At 33.2% G+C, this 22675-nt stretch overlaps 5 protein-coding genes across 5 annotated transcripts; 1 reads left to right on the top strand and 4 right to left on the bottom strand.

The window, feature by feature from the left end:
• Positions 1-58: 58 nt before the first annotated feature.
• Positions 59-3962, bottom strand: LOC105956851 (uncharacterized). The gene is made up of 7 exons (XM_012980760.2): positions 3788-3962; positions 1168-2080; positions 998-1058; positions 795-913; positions 610-700; positions 460-507; positions 59-379 (listed from the first exon to the last, which is right to left on the bottom strand). Exons 1-7 carry the CDS (start codon positions 3813-3815, stop codon positions 308-310), a joined length of 1332 nt encoding a protein of 443 aa, XP_012836214.2. The 5' UTR covers positions 3816-3962; the 3' UTR covers positions 59-307.
• Positions 3963-4341: 379 nt separating this feature from the next.
• EMB2191 (Cytidine/deoxycytidylate deaminase family protein) lies at positions 4342-7452 on the bottom strand. Its single transcript, XM_088826511.1, has 9 exons — positions 7358-7452; positions 6727-6798; positions 6290-6327; positions 5914-5980; positions 5403-5562; positions 5227-5323; positions 5012-5112; positions 4853-4920; positions 4342-4715 (listed from the first exon to the last, which is right to left on the bottom strand). The coding sequence occupies exons 2-8, from the start codon at positions 6796-6798 to the stop codon at positions 4883-4885; spliced, it is 573 nt and encodes a 190-aa protein (XP_088682637.1). The 5' UTR covers positions 7358-7452; the 3' UTR covers positions 4342-4715; positions 4853-4882.
• Positions 7453-8305: 853 nt separating this feature from the next.
• Positions 8306-11823, bottom strand: LOC105956849 (protein SHOU4). The gene is made up of 5 exons (XM_012980759.2): positions 11597-11823; positions 9635-10615; positions 9295-9450; positions 8976-9187; positions 8306-8875 (listed from the first exon to the last, which is right to left on the bottom strand). Exons 2-5 carry the CDS (start codon positions 10502-10504, stop codon positions 8683-8685), a joined length of 1431 nt encoding a protein of 476 aa, XP_012836213.1. The 5' UTR covers positions 10505-10615; positions 11597-11823; the 3' UTR covers positions 8306-8682.
• A 5319-nt stretch (positions 11824-17142) lies between these two features.
• LOC105956848 (protein CHLOROPLAST IMPORT APPARATUS 2) lies at positions 17143-20318 on the top strand. The gene is made up of 3 exons (XM_012980757.2): positions 17143-18809; positions 19466-19621; positions 20059-20318. Exons 1-3 carry the CDS (start codon positions 17862-17864, stop codon positions 20107-20109), a joined length of 1155 nt encoding a protein of 384 aa, XP_012836211.2. The 5' UTR covers positions 17143-17861; the 3' UTR covers positions 20110-20318.
• Positions 20319-20987: 669 nt separating this feature from the next.
• LOC148766705 (transcription factor bHLH35-like) lies at positions 20988-22322 on the bottom strand. Its single transcript, XM_088827379.1, has 4 exons — positions 22246-22322; positions 22004-22148; positions 21620-21913; positions 20988-21207 (listed from the first exon to the last, which is right to left on the bottom strand). Exons 1-4 carry the CDS (start codon positions 22320-22322, stop codon positions 21004-21006), a joined length of 720 nt encoding a protein of 239 aa, XP_088683505.1. The 3' UTR covers positions 20988-21003.
• Between the last annotated feature and the right edge of the window lie 353 nt (positions 22323-22675).

Below are 22675 nucleotides of genomic sequence, written 5' to 3'. Positions count from 1 at the left end.
CACACGCGTACGGTTGGATATTGCTCGATGCACTTCACTGGATATGACAAAACTACCCTTGGACTAAGGTTGCAAAAACTATATAACCAAGAGTATTCATAACCATATACTGAATACCAATTGCATTTGCCTTCAAGAAAATTGCTATTGACACACCAGATATGTATGTATATATACATGAGACAAAAAGAATTCTCAAAAATTGCCTACGGTTTGAACTCGTGCAATAAGGCACCTCTCAAAAATGCGTATTTTTCGCAACTCAAAAACTTCACTAACCCCAGCTACCAAAGTGGAGATCGTTTCTTCATAACGACGAAGAACCATTACTCTTCGAACAATCCAATTTACGCTTTTTTGCACCAAGTCGAGGTCTCAACTGCAAAACATTTATCAAATATTATATATATATTATAAAACATAATACAGCAAAACCGAAGAAGGAAATGCAGAACGCACCATCTCTATATACTTTAATTGCTTCATCACTTCTTCCGTGTCTATCTCCTGAATCATCGCCAACAGATTTAAAAAATTGTATTAAAACGATTTATTATAATCTTTTAACTAATTATTTAGAGCTTTTAAGAGGGCAAAACAGTAAATTACCTGGGGTACAGCACAATCTGCATGAGCTGGATCCCAAAGAATGCAACGGTAGCATTCCCATTTATCAGTTTGAACTTCAAAAAGAGGTGCCCTACCATATTTATATATTAAGCTCTAAAAATTATTCAACAACGTAATTCCGAAAATTTATGCTGATTTAATTATCGGAAAAATATAAAAGTTACCTGCGCCATTTTCCACAAACAGTTCCATCGACACTTTCTCCAATGCCTTCAATGACCTCTCGACACTGAAGCCAATTACCGATTGAACTTAGCCTTAGAGATTTGAGAGAACCTCGTTCCTGGAAAGAACACCATACTTTTATGTTCCACATGTGTATCTATATACACGAACAAAAAAAAAATTAAATCATCGAAAGTTTTACCTCCGTGCTAAAGTTATTACAACCATCCGTTTCTATTAGATCAGCAATATGATCGCATTCCCTGTACCAATTTCAGCATCAAACTATTAAGAGCAGATAAATAAATATGTATATAAGGAGCCAAATGTAATTTGCAAAGCACGAACGAGTATAAAACCGACGGAACATACTCGTGAATCGGGCCGCACCAATTAGGAACATCCGATTGAAACTCATCGCCGATTCGCACGTTAGACATATACGGCTCGGTGTCTCTGAACATGATTTCTAACGACCCTAAATCACCACCTTCCGATACTGAACTACCGGCGGATTTATCTTTCAGTATTTTATGCTTCTTTTTCGAGCAAGAATTACAAAGCCACTCACCCACCGGTAATATTGTCATACGAGGATTGTAGCAAAAAACGTGAAATGCATCTTCGCAGTTATCGCATATCAGCATCTTTAACGTGCTTCCCACGCGCTTGCAGATTTTGCATTGCTTCGAGCAGTAGTTACTTTCGGTAGAAGCTTGATTCTGTCTAGTCCGAATTCTATCTAGAAGTCCCTGATTTCTGAGAATCGAAATGCATGCATCTCTTTCGGAAAGCTCTTCCGGTACCTTCACGGCATTCAATGCACCAGACGAGGAGCACTCGCCTGAGTCATCCATATCAATGTTCAAGGAAGGTAAACTGAGTTCCAAATTCGATTTCGACGACGAACAATTATCATCAGCAATGCATGCAGTTGAAACTCTATCCCCGTTAGTTGTCAAGGCCTCTTCAGAACCAGCTTCTTCTGAACTTGGAACGACGTGCTCTTGTTCAGAACTGATAGCAGAGTGAGAGCCGTTGCTCGGTTTAGTTACATCGGATGAATGGACTGTGAAAACAGCATCAGGGTTCTTGCGTTGTCTCTTACGTTGGTATACAAAAGTCGGTGAGAAATTTCGAGACATTGTTGATAGCTGGGAATAGTTTTTTGTCTGATTTAATAAACATACGTCATCGTCGCATCTCCTCCTCTCCGGAAAAAGCTGTGCACAGTCGTCAAAATGGTGTTGGCGGCAAAATGAACATTTTCTCCAATTCTCGGTACCTGTCATTCGTTCACATGAATGCCTCGTTTCGTAAATTCATATGCATAATAAAAACAGAGAGCAAAGAGCAACTTCCACTTAACAACGATGGGAACTTCGAATCATACTTCTTGCAAAAAATGAATAAATCGAAGACTACATATAAAACTACAGAAAGAATGAGATAAAACTACTCAAATCGGATTCATATATAAGATAATCCATTTCTGCATTTTTATCCATTATAAAGATACCCGCATGATTAACAGAGACAACGATACAGTGTTAATATTACCAACGCAGCTTAAACGAACTTACTATTCAACTAATAAAGTGCTGTGTTGGAACCTAAAAACTAGTTTGCTGACAGAGAACTCGTCTTGCACTATACTATACCCATCTTAAAATGTCACTACCCGACTTCAAGATATTAAGGCCTCGTTTGGTTGTCAAGATAAGATTAGCCAAGATAAGATTAAGTAATCTAATAAAACCCAATTGTATTATTGGACCTTAGAGGATCCAATAAAAAACATGCCTGTAAGGCAAGATAAGCCATGATAACACACTATTTGCGGGTCGACCCGGCAAGTTATTGGGAATACCAAACATCAAAGATGTTTCCAACTATTTAGTTAATAATGGCTAATCTTCCTAACCAAACGAGGCCTAAGAGTAAAAAAACAAACAAATTGGGCAAAAAAACAGCAATACTGGTGGGGCAAATGTATCTCAGCTTAACTGTTAGGCAAAGATCCGTTTCCAGATAATAAATACAGTCAACGAGTTCGTGCAATATGCTCCAGCTCTCTTATCTGGTTTAAGTAAACTATTTGAAATAACTAACACCAATTTTTTTTCTGTGATTTAAAAGGCCAAACATGTTACTACTTACAGAGATATCATTCCAAGAATTCTTATCGGTGGTTTCTTGATTTGCTTTTACTGTTACAAACCAGTAAACAGGTGGTAGAAACAGCTGGAATGGTTCAATATAATGAACTGGAAAGTTTGATTACGTGAATGTTAGAGAGAGACTGACAAAGTGAAATTTATCAAGAAGGTGATTGAAACCCTGTAATGTAACTTCCTTAGCTTTACAATTTCGATTATAAGGCGGCTGCAAAGATTAACTTCATGAATCAACTTGACTCGTTGCATATGCGATGGTTTTTTTCTTTCGTTTGTGTGTTTTAGAAAGCCCATCACTCCCTAAAGATCCCTTTTCATCACCAGACTTCCTTTAAATCGAAGATATAAATGTTTTCCGATTTTTTTTTTTCCAACTTCTATTAGATCACCCATCTGATTTCAAGAATCTTCCACCACAAAAAAGATGCTTTTGCCATTCTTTTTATCAGATTGATAACCCATTGCTAAACATAAACAACAATCATCCTTCTATCACAAACAGATCTTTTTTTTTTTCTTTTTTCGTTTCAAGGGTTTCTAGCAAGCATTCCTATAGTTGTAGCGGATAGGGCAAAATTCTGCACTAAGAATTCTCAAACGATTGCAAACCCATCAAACATTTACATCGGTTATACAAAATTTTAAAGGCATGTTCTGCAAACTGGATTTCTAGTCAACATAAATCATTCAAGCACAAAAAAAAAAAAAAAAAAAAAAAGCATGATTACACTACATCCATTAGTCTTTAAAGAAAGCACAACATAAGATTCAAGAAATACACAAAGAAAATGAAAAACATTTGAATTTCGTTGTACCTTTAGACAGCCAATGGAGCAGTTGCATCAGTGAAGTATTGCTCTGACGCTTTCTGCAGGCTTTGGGGTTTTTTCTCCAAGAGAGAGAGAGAGAAGAGGAGAGAGAGAGAGAGGGAGGAGAGTATTTTTGAGTTGTGTACTATGTCACTATATTATGATATGTGTGTATTTAGGCAAATAGACAAAGGAATTTTCAAAAGGCTATAGAAAAAACATGCTTGGGTAAAAATACAAACCACTCTCTAAAAATGGGCTTTCATGTAATTTTCTTTTAGTTAAAAGGATTTGGAGTGGGATGATTGTGGTCGAACATTCAGTGAAGTATACATCGAGTGGATCTTTACCATTTATCTAAACACTAAACGTAGATGTACGTGTGTGGTTTTGTGCGAATGAATAATGAAGATCTACTCGGAATTAAATGAACGGCCCGCGTAAATAGTGTGAAGAGTGGTTTCTTCTTACATTGGTGAAATCTAACTATGGAATATCTACAACATTTAATTTCAGTCTAATAATTTGAATTAAATTATGATAATAAAACACTATGATCCTTTAATAACTAATAATGTTCGCAAATACTTTGATTATAGAGAGAGTAACTTACATGTCAAAATAAATTGAATGAAAATTATATCGTACGAAGTTGAATTTTAAAAGCTCATCGTACTGATTTAACATTTTTTTTTTTTAAATTTACTGATGTTACAGGAAGTTAATTCAATCCCAGCAAGGTATCGAAGTATAAGATATCAATCCACTCGTTACAATAATGGTTCGTAAGTTCAATTCCTCAAACGAAATAAATCTTTAAAATCTCATCAATGCAAAATTGGCTGCCAGCACACAAGGACACGAACATGCCCACACAGAGCTGCAATTTGGTCCCTTTAGAGTCGAAACAATGTAATGTTCTGCATCACAATACCTGAATCACAGACTATTCGATCAGAAGACGACCTCAAAATGAGCACTAGTCAATTTCCTAAGATGAATTTGATACAACTCCTGCGTAAATCGAAATAAATAGCTTAACAGTAACAAGAAAATTGCACTAAAACATACCTCCAGCATAAAACTTGGTTGAAAACGACCTTAGACCTGTGGCATTGGTGTTCTGTGTGGCTTTGGGGCTGAATAAGATAAAAATTAAAAACCAATAACTGATCAGATAAATTGATGACTGTAACTCCAGCATATACTAATTTCTGAGGATATGCTTACCATTTGGATTTCCTTGCTCATAGAAGCTTCTTAGAAGATTGATCGCTTCTGTTGCCATTATTCCTCCGGTGCACTTGAAGTCCTTTTTCGAAATTCCGTTGCTGCAAAGATATGCAAATAATGAGTTAATTCTTTCTATTAAACACAAAAAATTAGCAGTTAGTATTAATCATCAATTCTCAATAATTGAATTTTTTTTCAGCTTAGTATCAAACCTCGTACGCTTCCCAGAGCTCTTTGTATGCAAGGACAATACTGAACCACAACCTCCGAACTTATCATTTGCACAGCCATAATACACTTCTTTTATTCCTGATACAAATGCCGACTCAAAGTGAATGTATCCAGTAAAACTTGCATACAGAATGCAAATAAACGCGCTTGACCATACCAATAATCGATAAGGCTGATGCACACATTATGCATGGCTCACATGTAACGTAAAGGATGCATGTTGAGAATCTTAACGCGACTTCTTCCGTTGTAAATCCAATTTTCTGCCACTGCTGAAGCAGCACATCAATTGCTTCCATCTCTGCATGCCGAGTGGCCTGCATCCCAGCTATGTCGTTAGCTAGAAGAAAAAAGTGGCAAAAAGAATAAGCAAGTGGAGGTAATGTCCGGAATATCATGCTAATCGTACAACCAATTATTTCCAATATCAGTATCAACTCAAAGAAGATTTAGAACGGGTTTGGTAGTTCCTTAAGACTGGCTTAGGAAACATATTAACATGTCCAAAATAGAAGAAAACACATGCATGCAAAATGCAAAGTATAAGTATATCAAAGGGATGTGACTAAGAAACAATAAAATTAAATAGGAAACAAAGGGTTCAGAACAAACATGAGAATTAATGGAAAGAAAAGTAGACAGCAGCAGAAGCAAGCAGAGGAGCATACATTTCTAGTTTCAGTTGTTCGATTTCTCCCTGAGGAAATGACCTTCTGATCCTGGACGATTACACAACTGGTAAAATATTAAAAAAATGTAAGTTCATTAGAACCACATACTAACACTATTATCCATAAATATATTTATATTGTAGTATCGTCAACCAATTCCAACCATGTCACCTCAGTTAGATGTTAGAATTAAGGCTTCTATTGTACATGTTTTGGAGAATTAGATCAAAGTGTCGGTCAATTAAGGCTTCTATTGTATACGTTCAAGCTGCACCATCTACTAATATTTTAAGTTAAAACCGTTTTCTGGAATTTCTTTCCAACTGCAAATGGATACTGAAGAAACTTGAAGGAAAAAACAGAAGAAGCTTACCCCACTGGTACTTCAAGGCTGTCCAATGCAAGCTTTGCCTGGCAAGAGAAAGGCCAGTTTATAAACCTATTGCAAAGACATGTATGGTAATTTCACCTTTTTATAGGCTTGAGTGATCAAAAAAAAAATTAAACGAGCAAAAGTATTTCATTAACTATGAGATCGACACGGTGTCAAAATCTGAGAGCTAAGAATTAGCAATCAACGAAAATAACACCTCACCAACTGAGTTCATTGCTGATAAATTTACCATCTCTACTACTGAAACTAACCTTCTGGTTTGTTTTCACGACCTTTCCTTTAAATTAATGATAACTGATAACTAACTGAAAAAAAATGTTCGTACACTATGTCTATTAACTATAAACAACTGGCAAAAAACACTCTAAATTGGGTCTTGCAAAATAAAACAGTAAGAGTGAAAAAAGATGAAACACCTGTTCTAGAGCGAGGTTCATAAACGCAACACTTTCTGTTTCTTGCACAGTCTCTTCAATAAGAGATGCCATCTGTATAAGAAAAAAAGAGAAGAAAATCGAGATATATCAAAAGCTGAATCGTCGATAGTTTAAATCTGCTATGTCAGCCACCATAAATCAAAACTTGTCAAACGTAACGAGTGGATTTTAATTATCTCCTGAGGGTTTTTTGTATTAGTCGTGCTAGGGATATCCTTTTTTTTTTTTTTTTTGTTGCAACCTGATTTCCTTTTCTATAATTCAGGAGTAGTGTAAGTTTAGGCATACAGATATCGCAAACCGTTAAGATGTGTGTGTGTGTGTGTGTGTTCTTCGGTAGCTTATTAGAGTGATTTCACACATACGCGCGCGGGCACACACACACACACACATATGAAATGTTGAGTTGATCACTATTTTGCCTAACCACAAACAAATCTCTGTTCAACTTCATTTTCAGAATTGAATTTATTTATTTGCGGCATAGTTCATCGAGAACTTTAAACTACATGACCCAACATACAATTAGAGATTTTAAACAATTGAAAAGCCCTAATACATTGAATAGGAGAGTGAACTACGAAATCAAAAAAGTATAAAAAAATTTGACCTTAATGTAATAATTTCTGATCGCCTGAGTCCCAATTTCAGAAGAATCCGACGCCGGTGGAGGTGAAAACGAGAAGAGAAGGAACGAGGAAGAAAAGTGCACCCTAGGCGGAAGAAGCAGACAGTACGGCGAAAGGGCGGCAATGGGGTAAATAGTCCGGAAAAATAAAGGGCAAAATGGTAAATTGAAAATAAATTATTAAACTGAATGGGCCAAGAAGCCCACGAAGACCCAATTAACAGGCCTAGAGAAGTCCAAATCAATATATGGGCCGGGCTCATAAAAACCTCATCCTCTAAATTATTATCATTTATTTATTTTTAATCAATCCTTTTAATTATTTATTTATTTGATTTTCTTTTTCATTTGTATGTAGCCATTTGTTGAAATTTTATTCCATGGATGTTTGCTAAGCTTTGATAGTACCACGTTGTTGTACCTTATTTCAATATTTTATTTTTTTATTTCTTTAAATGACATTTCAATAAAGTCAAATGAAAATTTATACATTTAAAAATATTTGACTTGTTTTTTTCATTTTCATTTTGAATCACTTATTTATAATAAAATTTGTCGACATGCATTATATAGGCCGAGTCTTCGGAGTCGATATATGACTTGAGTATAACTAAGAGTCCGTTTGGCTAGGTTTATTTTAAATAACTAGTTAGTTAGTTTAAGAGCTAATAAGTTGTTCCTTCTTATTTTTATAGTTAATTTTCAAACTATTGGAATAATGATCCGATATTTTTACTCATTATAAGATATAAAATTAAAATATATGATAGAGGTTACTTTTCAATGCAGCTTATTTTTTGAATTTTGAAGATACTTTATAAAATAATTACCAAACATTGACGAACTTATAAGCTCCTTTTAACAACTTATAAGTTTAGTATGTACAAAAAGAACAAAATTAGGGCCAAGAAAGCACAGAATGCAAACCAATAAAAAGCCAATCTCCAAATGTACTAATCTTTAACAAGGAATTCTTACAAGCCCGAGAGTATTACCAATTAACCAAAACAATTCTAACAAGAAGAAGAAAAAAGAAAATGAAAAATAAAAAAATAAAAATTGAATCTTCATCTTCTTGTTAATTGCCCAAGTTCCCCCTCCACTGTACTATAACAATTCACACCAATGCCATAACCCCAAAAAATAAAAATATGTCCTTAACCAAAAAGGGACGACGAAAAAAAAAAAAAAATACACGAAAACTATACACCGGGCCAACATAATAATACGAACTCGCCTTTCGAGAAAAGTTCTCAACAACCTTTTTTCATCCATCAAAATAAAATAAAAAAACTTATCTCAATCCACTAGACTGGTACAACGTCAATTTTCGAATTATCTTCGCACCTCAAAACAATGCCTTCAAGACTCGCCGGAAGAATACACTTACTCCACTGACACCCTGTTGAAAATGGCTCCGGCGGCGGTACGATCATTAAAACATTTTCGTTCCGTTGCACAACTCCCATTACACTAACCGTGGTCCCTTCTTTAATGTATCTAATAATCCGAAGAAAAAAAAAACATATCATCAGTTAACAGTATCAAGAATATTCATTTGAGAAAGAAATACAAGAATTTCATCTTATCTTAGTCTTACCCTTCTTTGAGCCGCATTATCCGTTCATCACTCGAAAGGTTTCTCTCTCCTAACCATCGAACGAAATCAGGAGACATATCCCTGTTCGAAGGATTGATATCAATAACAACCGATTCGTCCACGTAAGGAGTCACTCTTGCACCATACCCAGTCTTGACCAATGCCCTCAGCCCAGATTGAAAGTCGGAGATATAAAAATCAGCTACATGCCTCTGCAGTCGTCAAACAAAATGAATACAGTTGATTTTTACTCGAAATGATTTGACTTTTTTTTAGAATCAAAAGTCATGAAAAAAAATAATAATCACTTTCTCGTCACCTCCAATGTTCGTAGGCCCCACGTAAAACGGCGATGTGTAGGGTTTGCTGCTTTCGAATCCCATCCTCGATATTCGTACAGACTCGTTGATGTATAAACGCATCTAGGAACCCTTTGGAATGATGACTCGAGAGGAACATTCCCACACGTAACAACCTTCAAAAACGGATTCATTTTGAGAGGCAAAGTTCAGAAAGGAGAATAAATAACCATAGTACAATGCTACAAGAATTAAAGCATTAATCCTAGATTGACCTGAAAAAGAGAATGATTTCGAAAAAGTGAACCATAAAGTCGGTATATATATATATATATATGATATTCAAGATAAACCACCTACCCCAGAAACTTTGACAAATTGGCCATCTTTTGCAGTTCGTAACTCAGCATCAGGATAAGTGGATATAAAACCAGTAATAGCTCTTCTCCCCCAACACGTATTCCAAGTAAAAACAGTAGCCACAACAGCAAAAAGCACCACAACCACAACAAGAAGAATAGGGTTTCGAACAGCTCCAAGTATAAAACCACCAGCAATAAACCCCATCACAAACAGAAGAATAATTGCCCAAAGAATCGGCTTCGGAAAGCTTTTCCGAAACGAGTACTCATCGTCCTGGCTAAGATGAGTCACGCCCTGGTTATTAACAATAGAAACACTGTGCAGCTTCATCGAGCCAGTCGATGACTCCAAAGGGCCAGACGCCTTACGTGGGGCCCCCGAAGAGTTAAGTGGGCCCGACGTGATTGGTCCAGATGTAATTAGGCCAGTGGCTGGGAGAACTGGAGCAAGAGGGCCTGAATTTTGGCGAGAGACAGCTGTTCCTTGTGGACCGGACGATTTCTTCAACGGTTCGCCGTGTTTATTAAGTGGGCCGGAATTTGTTTTCTTGAGTGAAACCGAGCCGGGTACACCACCAACTGAAGCCGAGCCGCGGCTCGCGGAATTGAGCTGACCCGAGTGAGAAGCGGCTCCGCCGAACGAGCCGGTTCTTATGGGGGCGTTTGTTATAGGGCCTGATTTTCGAGACCTTGAGCCATCCATTGGGATATCGAACATTTTACCGAGTTCGCCGGATTTTTTTATATCGCCGCCAGTGTAAGGCATGGCGACTGAGCTCATTGTTGGAGTCTTCTCCTTCGGCTGCTCAGGTTTGCCGGAGACATAAAGGCCGTTGCTCAACTGGTGAGAGGGAAATCGAGAGCCCATTACTACACGCTTAATTCTCCAAGAAAAGGCGAGAAACAAATGGGTAGACAAATCAAATGTATGGTGCTCAGAAGGTCGACTGAGGGCGCGCAGTTCCAATGAATAATATACCTAGAAACAACAACAATCGAGCGTTAAAAACTATGAATTGCGTATTTGTCTCGATAATTGAATTTCTAAAAGCATCAGTCGTAAAAAGATTCGTTAGCGGATAAGAGAAAGCACGCAGAAACGACCAACTATTAGCTGCGGCAATCAATTTTCATTAATTCTCATAATAAATGCCTGGCACCTTCTAGCAAAAAAAGAAAAAACCCCACAAAAGGGACGTGTGCCCGGTGAAGATGCATCAAATATTTATCGGATATTCAAAATGATTGCAATAATTTAAAAAACGAAACCGCAAAATCTGACGTCTGGACTTTGGTAGTAGTGGTTAAAACTTTTAAAGTTAAAACTGCTTAAAATGAGCAAGTTTCGTCCAATGGAAAACAGCCATCAACGTCATTCGCTGCATTCTACACTTTTCGAGCAACTCAGATGAAATCGATACTGTCGAAACCTCAGATCTGAGAACAACTTAACTGACTCCGATCATAAATACAGTGGAAAATATCAAACACAGAATCTAAAAACTCTGTAAAGAATCCCATTCACGAAAACCAATATGCATAAGAAAATCCCAGATCCAATAAGAAAGAAATTGAAGCAAAAACACCAATAATTATACGAAAAAATGAAAATAAAAACCCAAAGCACACATTAACGTATCGAGGAGAAAAATGAAAGATCCATTTTCCGGAGAGAGATAAATCCCAGAAATTAAGACGATCCAAAACTAAAAAGAAAAAAAAAAAAAAAAGTTAAAACCCTTCCATCTACCCGAATCAAAGAATCCAACAAAATCTCAAACCCATGAGAAAAATCACAAATAAGAGAACTCACATTCTCAATTAGACCAATATTTTTAGTAAAACGGTAGAGATCACAAAAAGGTACAGAAAAAAAGGAATATCACAAACTAAATGCAGAAAAAAAAAATTAAAAAAAAAAAGGAAGAGGGGAATATTTTAGTCAGAGAGAGAAGCATACCTGAAAAACAGAGTGGGGTAGGTATGCCAAGGAATGGAGGCATGGGAGATCAGAGCTTGTGGGGTTTGCTCTGTGTGAGAAGAAAAACGAAGAAGAAGAAGAAAGAAAATGGGGGTGGGGGTTTGATTTGTGAGATATATTTGCAAGATAATTAGCGTCTCAAATAACAAATTATATTTTTTTTAAATTAAAATTATTGAAACTGAAAACACACACTTCACCTTCCTGCTTTTTTTCTGCTCTTCTATCAGTTTTCTACTGCTGCTGATTTGTTGTAATTACGCTTTTAACCTTCCACGGACCTATTATTTTCTATATTGTTAAATTACGCTTTTTTCTCTTTTTTTTTTTTTTGTCAAATTACGGTCATACCCTGAGTTAAGGTTAAATTACGAGAAAATCACTCATGTTTGAGTAATTACAATCGCTCCATTCAATTATTAATCTTTTTACACGTCCACCCTTTCGGTTTCAAATTTAGTGGAATATTTTTCAGTTTGTACCCGTTTTACTTCATTCGAGCTCCACATTATGAAACAAGATAATCATAAGATGTGTTCTTTGGCTTGTGAATATCGAATTGTGGTGCATCATAAATTGCATTTTTTTTCACAAAACGAGTATTAAAAGTAGAGAATATTTCACGGAATCTAGAAGATTCTTGTTGAATTTTACAACATTGGGAAGGATGTGTAAAAATATCCATAGTTCAGGGGAGGATTGTAATTACCAAAACAAAATATAATGGGGGTTTTATGATTTGATATTACCTCAGGGAGGTGACCGTAATTTACCCGATAATGTATTGAACTACTAATAGAACAATGTAATTAGGCTCTCTAACTTGAATTTCTTTTATCAAAATTAACCACATAGCATTTTCTGTGCTTTTCTATTGGTTGACTTAAGTCTAAAAGCATTACTGATTTTTATTGTTATTTTTTAGGGATTATTTTAAGTCAAATATTTATAAATTATCTTACCATATTAGGGACCTTAGAGAACAAATGTATTAATCAGATTAGCACTACTAATCACACCAATTACATAAAATGAAGAATATCAGAGCAGTCCTTTAAGATTATGATAATTGCACGATTGTTTAATTAATTAAATAAACACCCTGTAACCGAATCAAATGTTGCTGTCTATGACTAATTATGAATGGCTTGCCTCATTAACAATTTTACTTTTTTTTTCATACAAGAAAAATAATAATTAATAAGTGCCCCATATTTAATTTATAATTCTTTAATAGTTAGACTCTCTCTTCTTTATTTTTTTCATGCCCTTCAAGTTTCATTTTATTTTATTGGGACTGATATAAATATTTATAAGCTTTTTTCTTTTCACTTATTCAATAAAAATAAATAATATTTAGTTTTTGAGTTTTGCCTTCTTTCATATATTATTTTAACTTTTAAAAATAAAATTTATATTTAAAGATTTATTTAAAAAAATAAAAAATTAAAAGTCGGTTGGTCGAGAAATTATCGACCAACGGACTTATGAGTAAACTGAAAACCACCGACTGACTCATTTTATAAATGGATCGGTTAAAATTATCAATCCGACTATATGGGTCGGCTAATTATCGATTATCAGCCATAAAAAAAATGGGTCAGAAGTGGATCGGTTGACGGATAAAACCAACCCATACCTGACCCTAATCAGTTATGAGCTAAAAGACAGAACAAGTTAAGGAAAAGCCCAATATTTCTAGGCCCGATTGATAAACTAAATTATGTCCCTAGTTGATAATCTCAATTCTCAAGTATATTACTACTTAATAATCATCATAGAAAATTAATCTTATTTTGTATATTAAATGTAGGGTCTTTCTAAGCAAAATAATTTTACCAACTCTTAGTTAAAATCACACGTTATTATGTTAAACGTCACGAATTGATAAGTGCATTAGAGTGGACCATAGTATTATTTGAAATCAAATGATATTTTGTTAGGAACATTGCATGTGGGAGTTATGCCACTTAACTTAATTTATTATAATTATTTGGACCATGCCAACACAAATTGAGCAAATTTTATTTGGTTTTTTAAATAATAAAAAAATATATAATAAATTAATAATAATATATGAATAAATAGTTAAATGAAGTTTGAATTTTAAAATAAAGAAAAACATAAACATGTAACTGGTCTTTTATAATAAATTTAATTTTAAAGAGTAAATAAATGGTGGAATTTTGATCCCACCTGCCGAGCACTAATTTGGTCAACTCAACAAACATTCCACACCCAATTTCAAGCTAATGCCGCCAATACACACCAAGCATTGATTATTCGTAGATCTCACACAAAACCTGTTAAATGACACAATTGTCCCTGATACGGAGACAAATTTCCTGATTTGCTAGTAAAAATAAAATTAATTCTGCATATATATTTGAAAACTACTAGGATTAGTAATAAGTGATGATATAAATTTACACACATATATATTTAAAAAGCTAATAAATATGTTTTGATTTTAAGAATAAATAAATAAATATATATCGTATATGTAATTATATATATATATAATTATTTAGAGTGTTTTTTTGACACATTATTTAGAGTGTTAGTATTGTTTGTTGAGTTGGCATGATTTGTCAGAAAGTAATAATATTTAATTGAATTGATTTACTAATTATGACAATAGTTAGTTAGTTACGGTGGGGTCGCTGTCAAGGCGATTGAGATGCTTCACCTCTCACACCAAATACTGTTTTATTACACCAGGTTTAGATAACATTATTTTATTTTCATTTTAACTTAAAATGTTAAATGTCGTTTCAATTTTGTTATTGTCGTTTTGACTTACAACCTGATTTTGATATAGTTTTATTTTGATTTTGGCAAAATTCAAAACACGAAACTGTAGTCCTTTGGGTTAGCTTTCTAATTCAACTTAAATTTGCTAGATTGGATGCCGTGTGACAAAGTTATGCATGAATGAGTCACTTTTTGAATTTTAGACACCTCAATATATCAAAGTTGTGGGCAGTATCCATAAATTAATGTATATTTTTCTTGTCCGACATAAAAAATTGGTGATTCAAGTTGGATTAGAAAACTTACTCAGAGTACGACAAATTCTATTTTTCGGGTTTTGCAAAATTTGGAATTAAAAATGATCAAAATCGTGTTTGAAGTGGTAACGATATTGTTAAAGCTCGAACGACATTTACCACATCCCTTTTAATATATTATGCGGTATAAATATTAACTATATATTAAAAAAAAAAAAAAAAAAAAAACCGGATTATATTTGGGCCTTTTATTTCCGATTCGGACTAAAAAGAAGAAGTTTATTTGGGCCTAGCCCGACTCGTTTGTTTTGATGGTTTTGTTTTGCCATACCCAGACCCATTTATATATACCCCACGCGTAATAGGTTAATGGGCCATATTTGGATCTAGTGTAATTATAAAAAGCCCATTATTTTATTTGAAAATTCACAAAATAAAAAGGAAATTAGAAAGAAAAAAAAACAAAAACACTATGCATTAATTAGAGACCACAGGATTGAATATTATTCAGATCCAACGGTTGGAGCTTGACTACAATGAAAATAGTTTAATTGCTTCCCATCTTTAGATGAAAAATATTACGTGACTGTATGCATATAATATATATATTTTTTTAATAAATTAATCTAAAATAATAATTATATATAAAAGAAGATAAAATATTAATAAAATCAATGTGGCTCTGTTTTGAAAAAAAAAATTAAAAGAAAAGAAAACTCCCTGTGGCTCAAAAGATAAAATGCCCTGAATTTTCAGAGTAGGGGAATATCAAATGGTCCCTAAATCTTTGATTTATCTTACATAATTCTTACAATTTTAAATAAAATAAAAATAAAAAAACATTGGGAGGGGATCTGATTTGCAAGTGCCCTTTAGGGATCTTTAAGGGCAGCAGTTTATATATATATATATATATATATATATATATATATATATATATATATATATATAGATATATATATATATATATATATATATATATATATATATATATAAATATATATAATGTATGTTATTTTATAATTAAAAAGTACACTTTATTTTTTTTAGTACTTAGAATCTTGCAAAATCCTGCATTTTACATATAAGGCATTTGGTACGTTGGTTTGCTGCATGAGAACATCAATCACTATTTGATTCATAATCATCTTGAAAATAATTATAATTAAAAAAAAAAGTATATTATTTAATTTACATACAAAAGTTGAATAAATAAATGTAGCCTCTTATTTTTTTTAATGGGTGTATGAATATGTGACAGACATGTATTATGGGGATCTTTGTACAATTTTGAAGGCTATCCAAAATCGAAGGCTACAAAATACTTGAACCCCATTCTCTATAGGATAAGGTAATTTAATTAAAATTTAAATAAACTTTTGTGGCCAATATTAGATCCACATTTATATTTCCCACATTCATTCTTCACCTTATAATATTATTACATAAACAAGATTATAGCTATTAAAATTAATTTTATGTATTAGTTCAAAAATTATTTCATTTTATAACCCGATTATAGCCGGTTTTGTACATTAAATTTTTGGTAGAGTTTCATTTGTATTATCTTCATTTTTTAATATATGTCTCACCTAGGGAATTTTTATTTGTTATTTTTATTTGGTTTATTTTTTTATTTTTTTATTTTCAACAACAAAAATAAATATTCCATTGACAAAAACACAAATGTAATTTTGTTTATTAATTTACTTAAATGGGGAAACTTAGAGTCTCTAAACGTTAGGTATAGTCTCTCTCTCTATATATATTAAAATTAAAATGTATAATAAATAAATAATATATTTATCAGAATTAAAATTAAAAAATTATAATGAAAATATATGAAGGGTTTGAGATATTTTGAAAAAAATCTTAGACATAGGAACCTTAACCCTGACAGGATGAAGATATATATGTTTCCAAATCCTCTGCATGCAATTTTAATTGTTTTAATTTAAATTTTAATATATTTAAAATAATAATAAAAATCATGGTCTCATCCTTAAGAAAATAATAAAAAATAATAATAAATATGAATGATTGCACTTGTTCTATTGCTTCCAAAACTCACCTCCCTTGTAATAGATGATGAATCACATGAAAATCTAGCAACCAATAAATGGCAGTCCACGTCAGCCCTAAAATCTCCAACACCAATACAATTATATTTTTTCAGATAAACCATCAAAATAATAACTTTGAATTTGCAATAAGTTGCCTAAAACATCTTCGTCAGATATTTAAATTGGTTTAAATTAAATAATAATTAACTCTTACGAATATATATATATTTAAGTAATTTACTAATAAAGTCAAACCTTAGTCAATAAACTGTAATTTATTTATTGTAATTAAAAAGAGCAATTTCGAGGCCCAATAGTGTGAGCATGAATCACGTTTAAATATTAAAATATAAGCAAACGTCAAAAGCCCAAAGGAATTAAACAAGTGAAGGGCCTTTTCGTAATTATAGCAGTAATCTTAATTAATTAATTTTTCCACTGCTAAAAGTGCAAATATAGAGAGAGAAAGAGAAGAGAGAGAGAGAGAGAGAATGTGGTCCACCTAACAACAATTTGCAGAAGCCAACCATTGTCTCTTCCTCTGTTCTGATCTCCACACCCTCCGTCCATCCATTTCTAGAGAGAGAAAGACTGAGAGAGAGAGCAGAAAATAGCAGCAGCTGATTCTAACCTTCCCGTGACTAGCTGTAGTAGAGCCCAACATGCTGCTGCTTACCATAATCATCCTCCATTTGTCCATTTCTCTCTCTCTAGATATTTCACACATCACCACCACATCTCTCCATAAATCTTATTCCTCTGATTTTTTTCCTTCTCTCTTCTCTGCGTTGGATCTACTAGTTTCAATTCTACAAATTTCTGGGATTACTTTCTTTGTAATAAAAATCCAATCTTTAACATTCTAGAAAGACACTTTCTTTAATGTTGTTGTTGGTAATTTCAAGGCAAATCTACTAACCCCCTCCTGCCTTTTTGTGTGGGGGGTTTTGTTTTGGCTTTTTACCATTTTTTATATTACTCCAACATTTTCACTGATTCAAAAGTGTACCTTTTTCTAGGGTTTAGGGTTCTTATAATACTTATTCCCCCCCTTTTCAAACCTCACAACACCAATCCTCAATTCCTTTGACCAATCAATGAATCCTAGGTTCTTCAATTCAAAATTGACCTATTGAATTTTGCTTCGATTTTCAGTATCTACTGTTAAAAATGTCATCTTGTTTGAGTGGAGGTGGGAGGGCTTACAGATTAGACCTTGACCTGATTAAATCCCCTTCAACTTCTTGGACTTCATATTCATCTTCTCCATCTTCAACTCTCTCCGAATCGAACAGCTCCCCGATAGCAATCTCGACTCGAAAAGCCCGAACCAGACGAAAAAGGCCCAACCAAACCTACAATGAAGCTGCAGCCATTCTTTCCACAGCCCACCCCAAGATTTTCCCAACCAAACACCTCACTAAGCCCTGCAAATTCACCAAAAACCCGCAAAGCCCGTTTCTATACGAGCCCGCGGACTTGTTCATGCCTTTCCAAGCAATAAATAACCCGGGGTACTTGTTGCAGTGCCCTCCGGTATTAGAAAGACCCAATTTCCCTATCGAGCCGAAAGTGTCGAGTCCGTTCGCAAAGCCGTGCCAAATTTCCTCTGAAATTTGCGACGACTTTCAAGAAGATTTCGATGCGGAGTCGATGCTGGATGAGGAAATCGAGGAAGGTATTGATAGTATAATGGGGAATTTGAGCATGGAAAACGGGGATTCGAATGGATATACCGATACGCAAACGGACACTTGTTGTTACGGCTATCCGGTGGGCCTAGGTTTCGATTTCGGACACGGAGTAAGAAGGGAAATAAAGGCGATGAGGAATGTAGATGAAGGGGATTGGTGGAGGTTTCCTAGCGTAAATGTTGGCGGCGATGCTACTGAAAAGATTCCTTCGAAAGTTCCGTTGACGGAGAAGAAGAAAAACAAGAATCCGGAGAATTCGGTGGGCAAAGAGAATGCGGTTTCTAGCGAGGAATCTGTTCCGCAACCAAGTGCAGGGTTGCTTCTGAAACTCAACTACGACAGCGTTTTGAACGCATGGTCCGATAAGGGTTCGCCGTTTTCCGGCGAATCTCCGGGAGAAAAATCCGCCGGGAAAGATGTCCAAGTATGTTATCTATCTAAACCCTACTAAAAATGTGAAAATTCAACTTGGGTTTTCCAAGTATTTTCAATTCGGTTAATACGGTTAATTGTTGTTCTTGATGGCATGCCACGTAATCAGAATTGAATGCATTATTACAAGTTGGGCTTTTCTTTTGGACTTTGGTTCAAGTTCGAATTTTTCTTTTTATTACTATTTTATTGGTTTGAAAATTCACGGCCTGCAAATAATGCATGGTTCTTATTTATTTATTTGGGTTTAAGGAATTTTTATGAAACATGTTAAAGTTTGATTTTTCCAAGAAACATAATATATTTGTTCCAATGCATGGATATGGAAAATAGTATTATATTTAGTGAATTTTCTATTATAACTTTTGTATGTATATTATAGGTATATTAAATAAATTGAAGCCGGTTGAGTTTAGGGAGGCATTGACATTTAATTTACTAGTACTATTAGATTTTAAATGGCGGCTATTGTCTTGGTATATAATTATATAGTGAGTAATAATAATAGTTGGAATATTAATTAAATAAAACTATATAGTAATAAGGAATTTAATGTAGGTAAATTATTTTGTTTGTTATGAGGGGAAACAAGTGTTTGGAATGTAGAATAATGATGAATATGCTGGTGATATGATTGGTTGGATGTAGGCTCGGTTGGCGCAGATAGAATTATTCCCTGATGACGTGGCATCGAGGGGTGCTATAGTGCTACGCTACAAGGAAAAGCGGCGTACGCGTCTCTTCTCCAAGAAGATCAGGTACCAAGTCAGAAAAGTCAAAGCTGATCAACGCCCCAGAATGAAGGTATTTCTTCTCTACACAAATTAACCAAATAAATTAAAATTTAAAATTCACAGTAATTAAATAAATTCCAAAGAAACAAATGCCAAATTTGATGGTGCGTTTGAAGTAATTTAAAATAAAAGTTTAGAATTTTAAATTTGTATAAATAAATTAAAGAAATTTATTATTATCTATTTTTTTTATGTCTTGTTCGATTTTTTAGATTAAATATGTTACATTTTGGTATTATATACTATTTGTCAATAAAATCTCTTATTTTAACAAAATCAAGATGTTGTTTAAGAGATAAAATTGTCTTTTGTACCAATCTTGAGTAACTACGGATATTGTGAACCAATTTTTTTACTAATCTATACTATTTAGTCAATAGAACTTAATTAACGCTGATTGACAATCGAACGAGGCCTAAAAATACAATATGCTGATTGATGGTGCAGGGTAGATTTGTGAGGACCCCGAATTCACCCGATGACGAGCAGTTAGGATGATCGAAAAACCACAGCAATTTATTTATTTATTTATTCTTCTTCTCTTACAATAGATATCAAATTCCCAGGAATGAAGACTAGTTAGTTGTTGACTAGAAATAGCAACGAATACTTTTTTTTTTTGCTCTACTTTACTTATATTCATTAATCTTTTTGTAGTATCCTTTTTCAGTTTAATTCAGGTTATATATTTTTTTATATTCGATAAATGATGTCTTTTAATTTATATATATTTGTTACTTTCTTGTCCTGTTCATTGTGTGTTTTATTTCTAACAGCAAATGTATGACTGAATTTGATTTTAGAAAAAAAAAATAAAACAGTTACATGCTGGTCTTTGCATCAAAATAAAAAAAATAATTAAAAATACCTGTTTTTTTTAAGAGGACGAAATAATTAAAATAAAAAAATAATTAAATGTGAAATGGTGTTATTTATGAACTAATGGGGCTGTGTGGATTATTCAGTGCAGCTATGGCAGCTTCTATATTTACTCTTAAAACATCTTTCTCCTCTTCATCACTCTGAAGGAACAAAAAATAAAAAATAATAATTGAAACAATATAGTATAATAAATCTATTAACTAAAAGAAAATTAAACAAAAACGAGCTTTGAATTTTTTGGGGTGGAATATTTTCAGAAAAGTCCTAATTTTTTTAAGTATTTACAAAACGGCCCCAAATTATTTCGGACAGGTGTCACGACGGCGTCTCAATTTCCAAAACATGAAAACTCGTGTTTATCAAAGGTTTTTGTGCATCATAGCCACCACACAATCCCCCAATACGTAAAAAAATATATATAACTAACCAAACATGAAATAAAATCGAACAACTTAATCAATTATAACATATATTTCCAATTAAACAAGACCATAATATTAATTAAATTATTTATATATAAAAAAAAATGAAATAAAGAAGTACCTGAATAAAAACAGTCTTGAAAAGCTTTCCAGAGAAATGATTAATAGTTGAAGTGATGATTTTGAGGTTCAAAGATTCAAAAGCCTCACACAACTTAATAATTGTATCTCTTCTGTTACTGCATGTCAAGCTCACCATTACATTCTTCTCTCCCATGCTGGATATACTCAACTGCCATTTCAATTTATTCTTTTTTTTATTTATTTTTTAAATCAAACAGTTACTGGATACTGTATTATTAATTATAATGCCATGTGTGTGTGCAAAGTATCAGATTAAGTATTCACAACTGTTGATAATTAACAGTACAAAAATTCAATAAACTAATCAAATTATCATAATATATAGTATACTAAAAAACCACATATTTGGTTGGGTTAAATTGGACCACGTACGTCGTGATTTGCAGACCTCAATTCGCAATTAAAATCTAATTACTCCCTCGTTTGATTTCAAACTATTTTTTCGTTTATAGAATCTTTAAAATGACAAATAATTTAAAACAAACAGAGTATCTTCGATTACGACTGATAAAGACATAATTATGATAAATAAATAAATAAAATAAAAATGAATCCCATACCTCAAGAACTTCAATAGGGTTTGACTCATCAGTAAACTCCATTCTTGCTCTCTTTTTTGGCATACAGAAATATGTTTCAGCCTCTTGATCATCATTTTCAATGTTATTATTATTATTATTATTATTATTATTATTATTATTATTATTATTATTATTATTATTATTATTAGGTAATAATGACGACATGCTAATAATTGATTCCATATCTGAAATTTGAGACTGGATAATCCTCTCTTCATCTTGGAGTAACTTGATGTACTCAATGGCATCTCTCACAGTTGATGCCTTATCCATCTACAATCAATTTAATTCCCAATTTAATCCCATTTATTATCAATTTATAAACTTGAAAAAAATGAAATTAAAATGAAATAATTAAAGCACCTTAGTAATGTTAGGTACGACAGATCTTAGTGCATAAAGCGTCTCATTGAGCTTCTTCCTCCTCTTCCTCTCAGAGGCTATGTTTTTCGATGCCGACGATACCAGCTGAGTTCCTTCAGGCGAGCTCGACTCGTACTCAAAACAACTACAACCACATGTATATTTCATTATTTATTTCATGCTATATATATATATATATATTCTTATATATACTCAAAAAAAATAAAAATTTGTAGGCGTACCTAGCATCGAATTCCTCAAATTGGAGAAACATATTTGTTTCCCAATTATTTCTATTTTCATCACTACTAATTTCCATCTGTTCAGTGTTTGTGTATTTTGTGAGAGAATTGTGCTGCTTTGTACTATCAGTTTATTCTAACACGTGGGGATTGTAGTTGTTATTATTTTATTACTATTAATTATTAATTAAAAAAAATGTAATAGTTTACTGTAGCACGTGAGGGACTGAAAAACGGCTTTAATCAATGGTGCTTGCGGTTGTAATGTGGGGCCCATTCATTTTGACGTATGATTCATTATTATTTAGTACTAAAAAGCAAAAATCATAATACCCAATTATTAATTGAACATTTAAGTCAATATATTGATTTAAAGTCATAATTCCAAAAACTTTTATGCAACTGTTTTTTGGCCTTAAAAGTTAAATTG

This window comes from Erythranthe guttata, chromosome 12 (assembly GCF_056151865.1).
Source record: "Erythranthe guttata isolate IM_541 chromosome 12, IM_541, whole genome shotgun sequence".
Taxonomy (NCBI): domain Eukaryota; kingdom Viridiplantae; phylum Streptophyta; class Magnoliopsida; order Lamiales; family Phrymaceae; genus Erythranthe; species Erythranthe guttata.
Note: the sequence above shows the minus strand (reverse complement) of the source record. Positions and strands in the feature narration are given on the sequence as shown.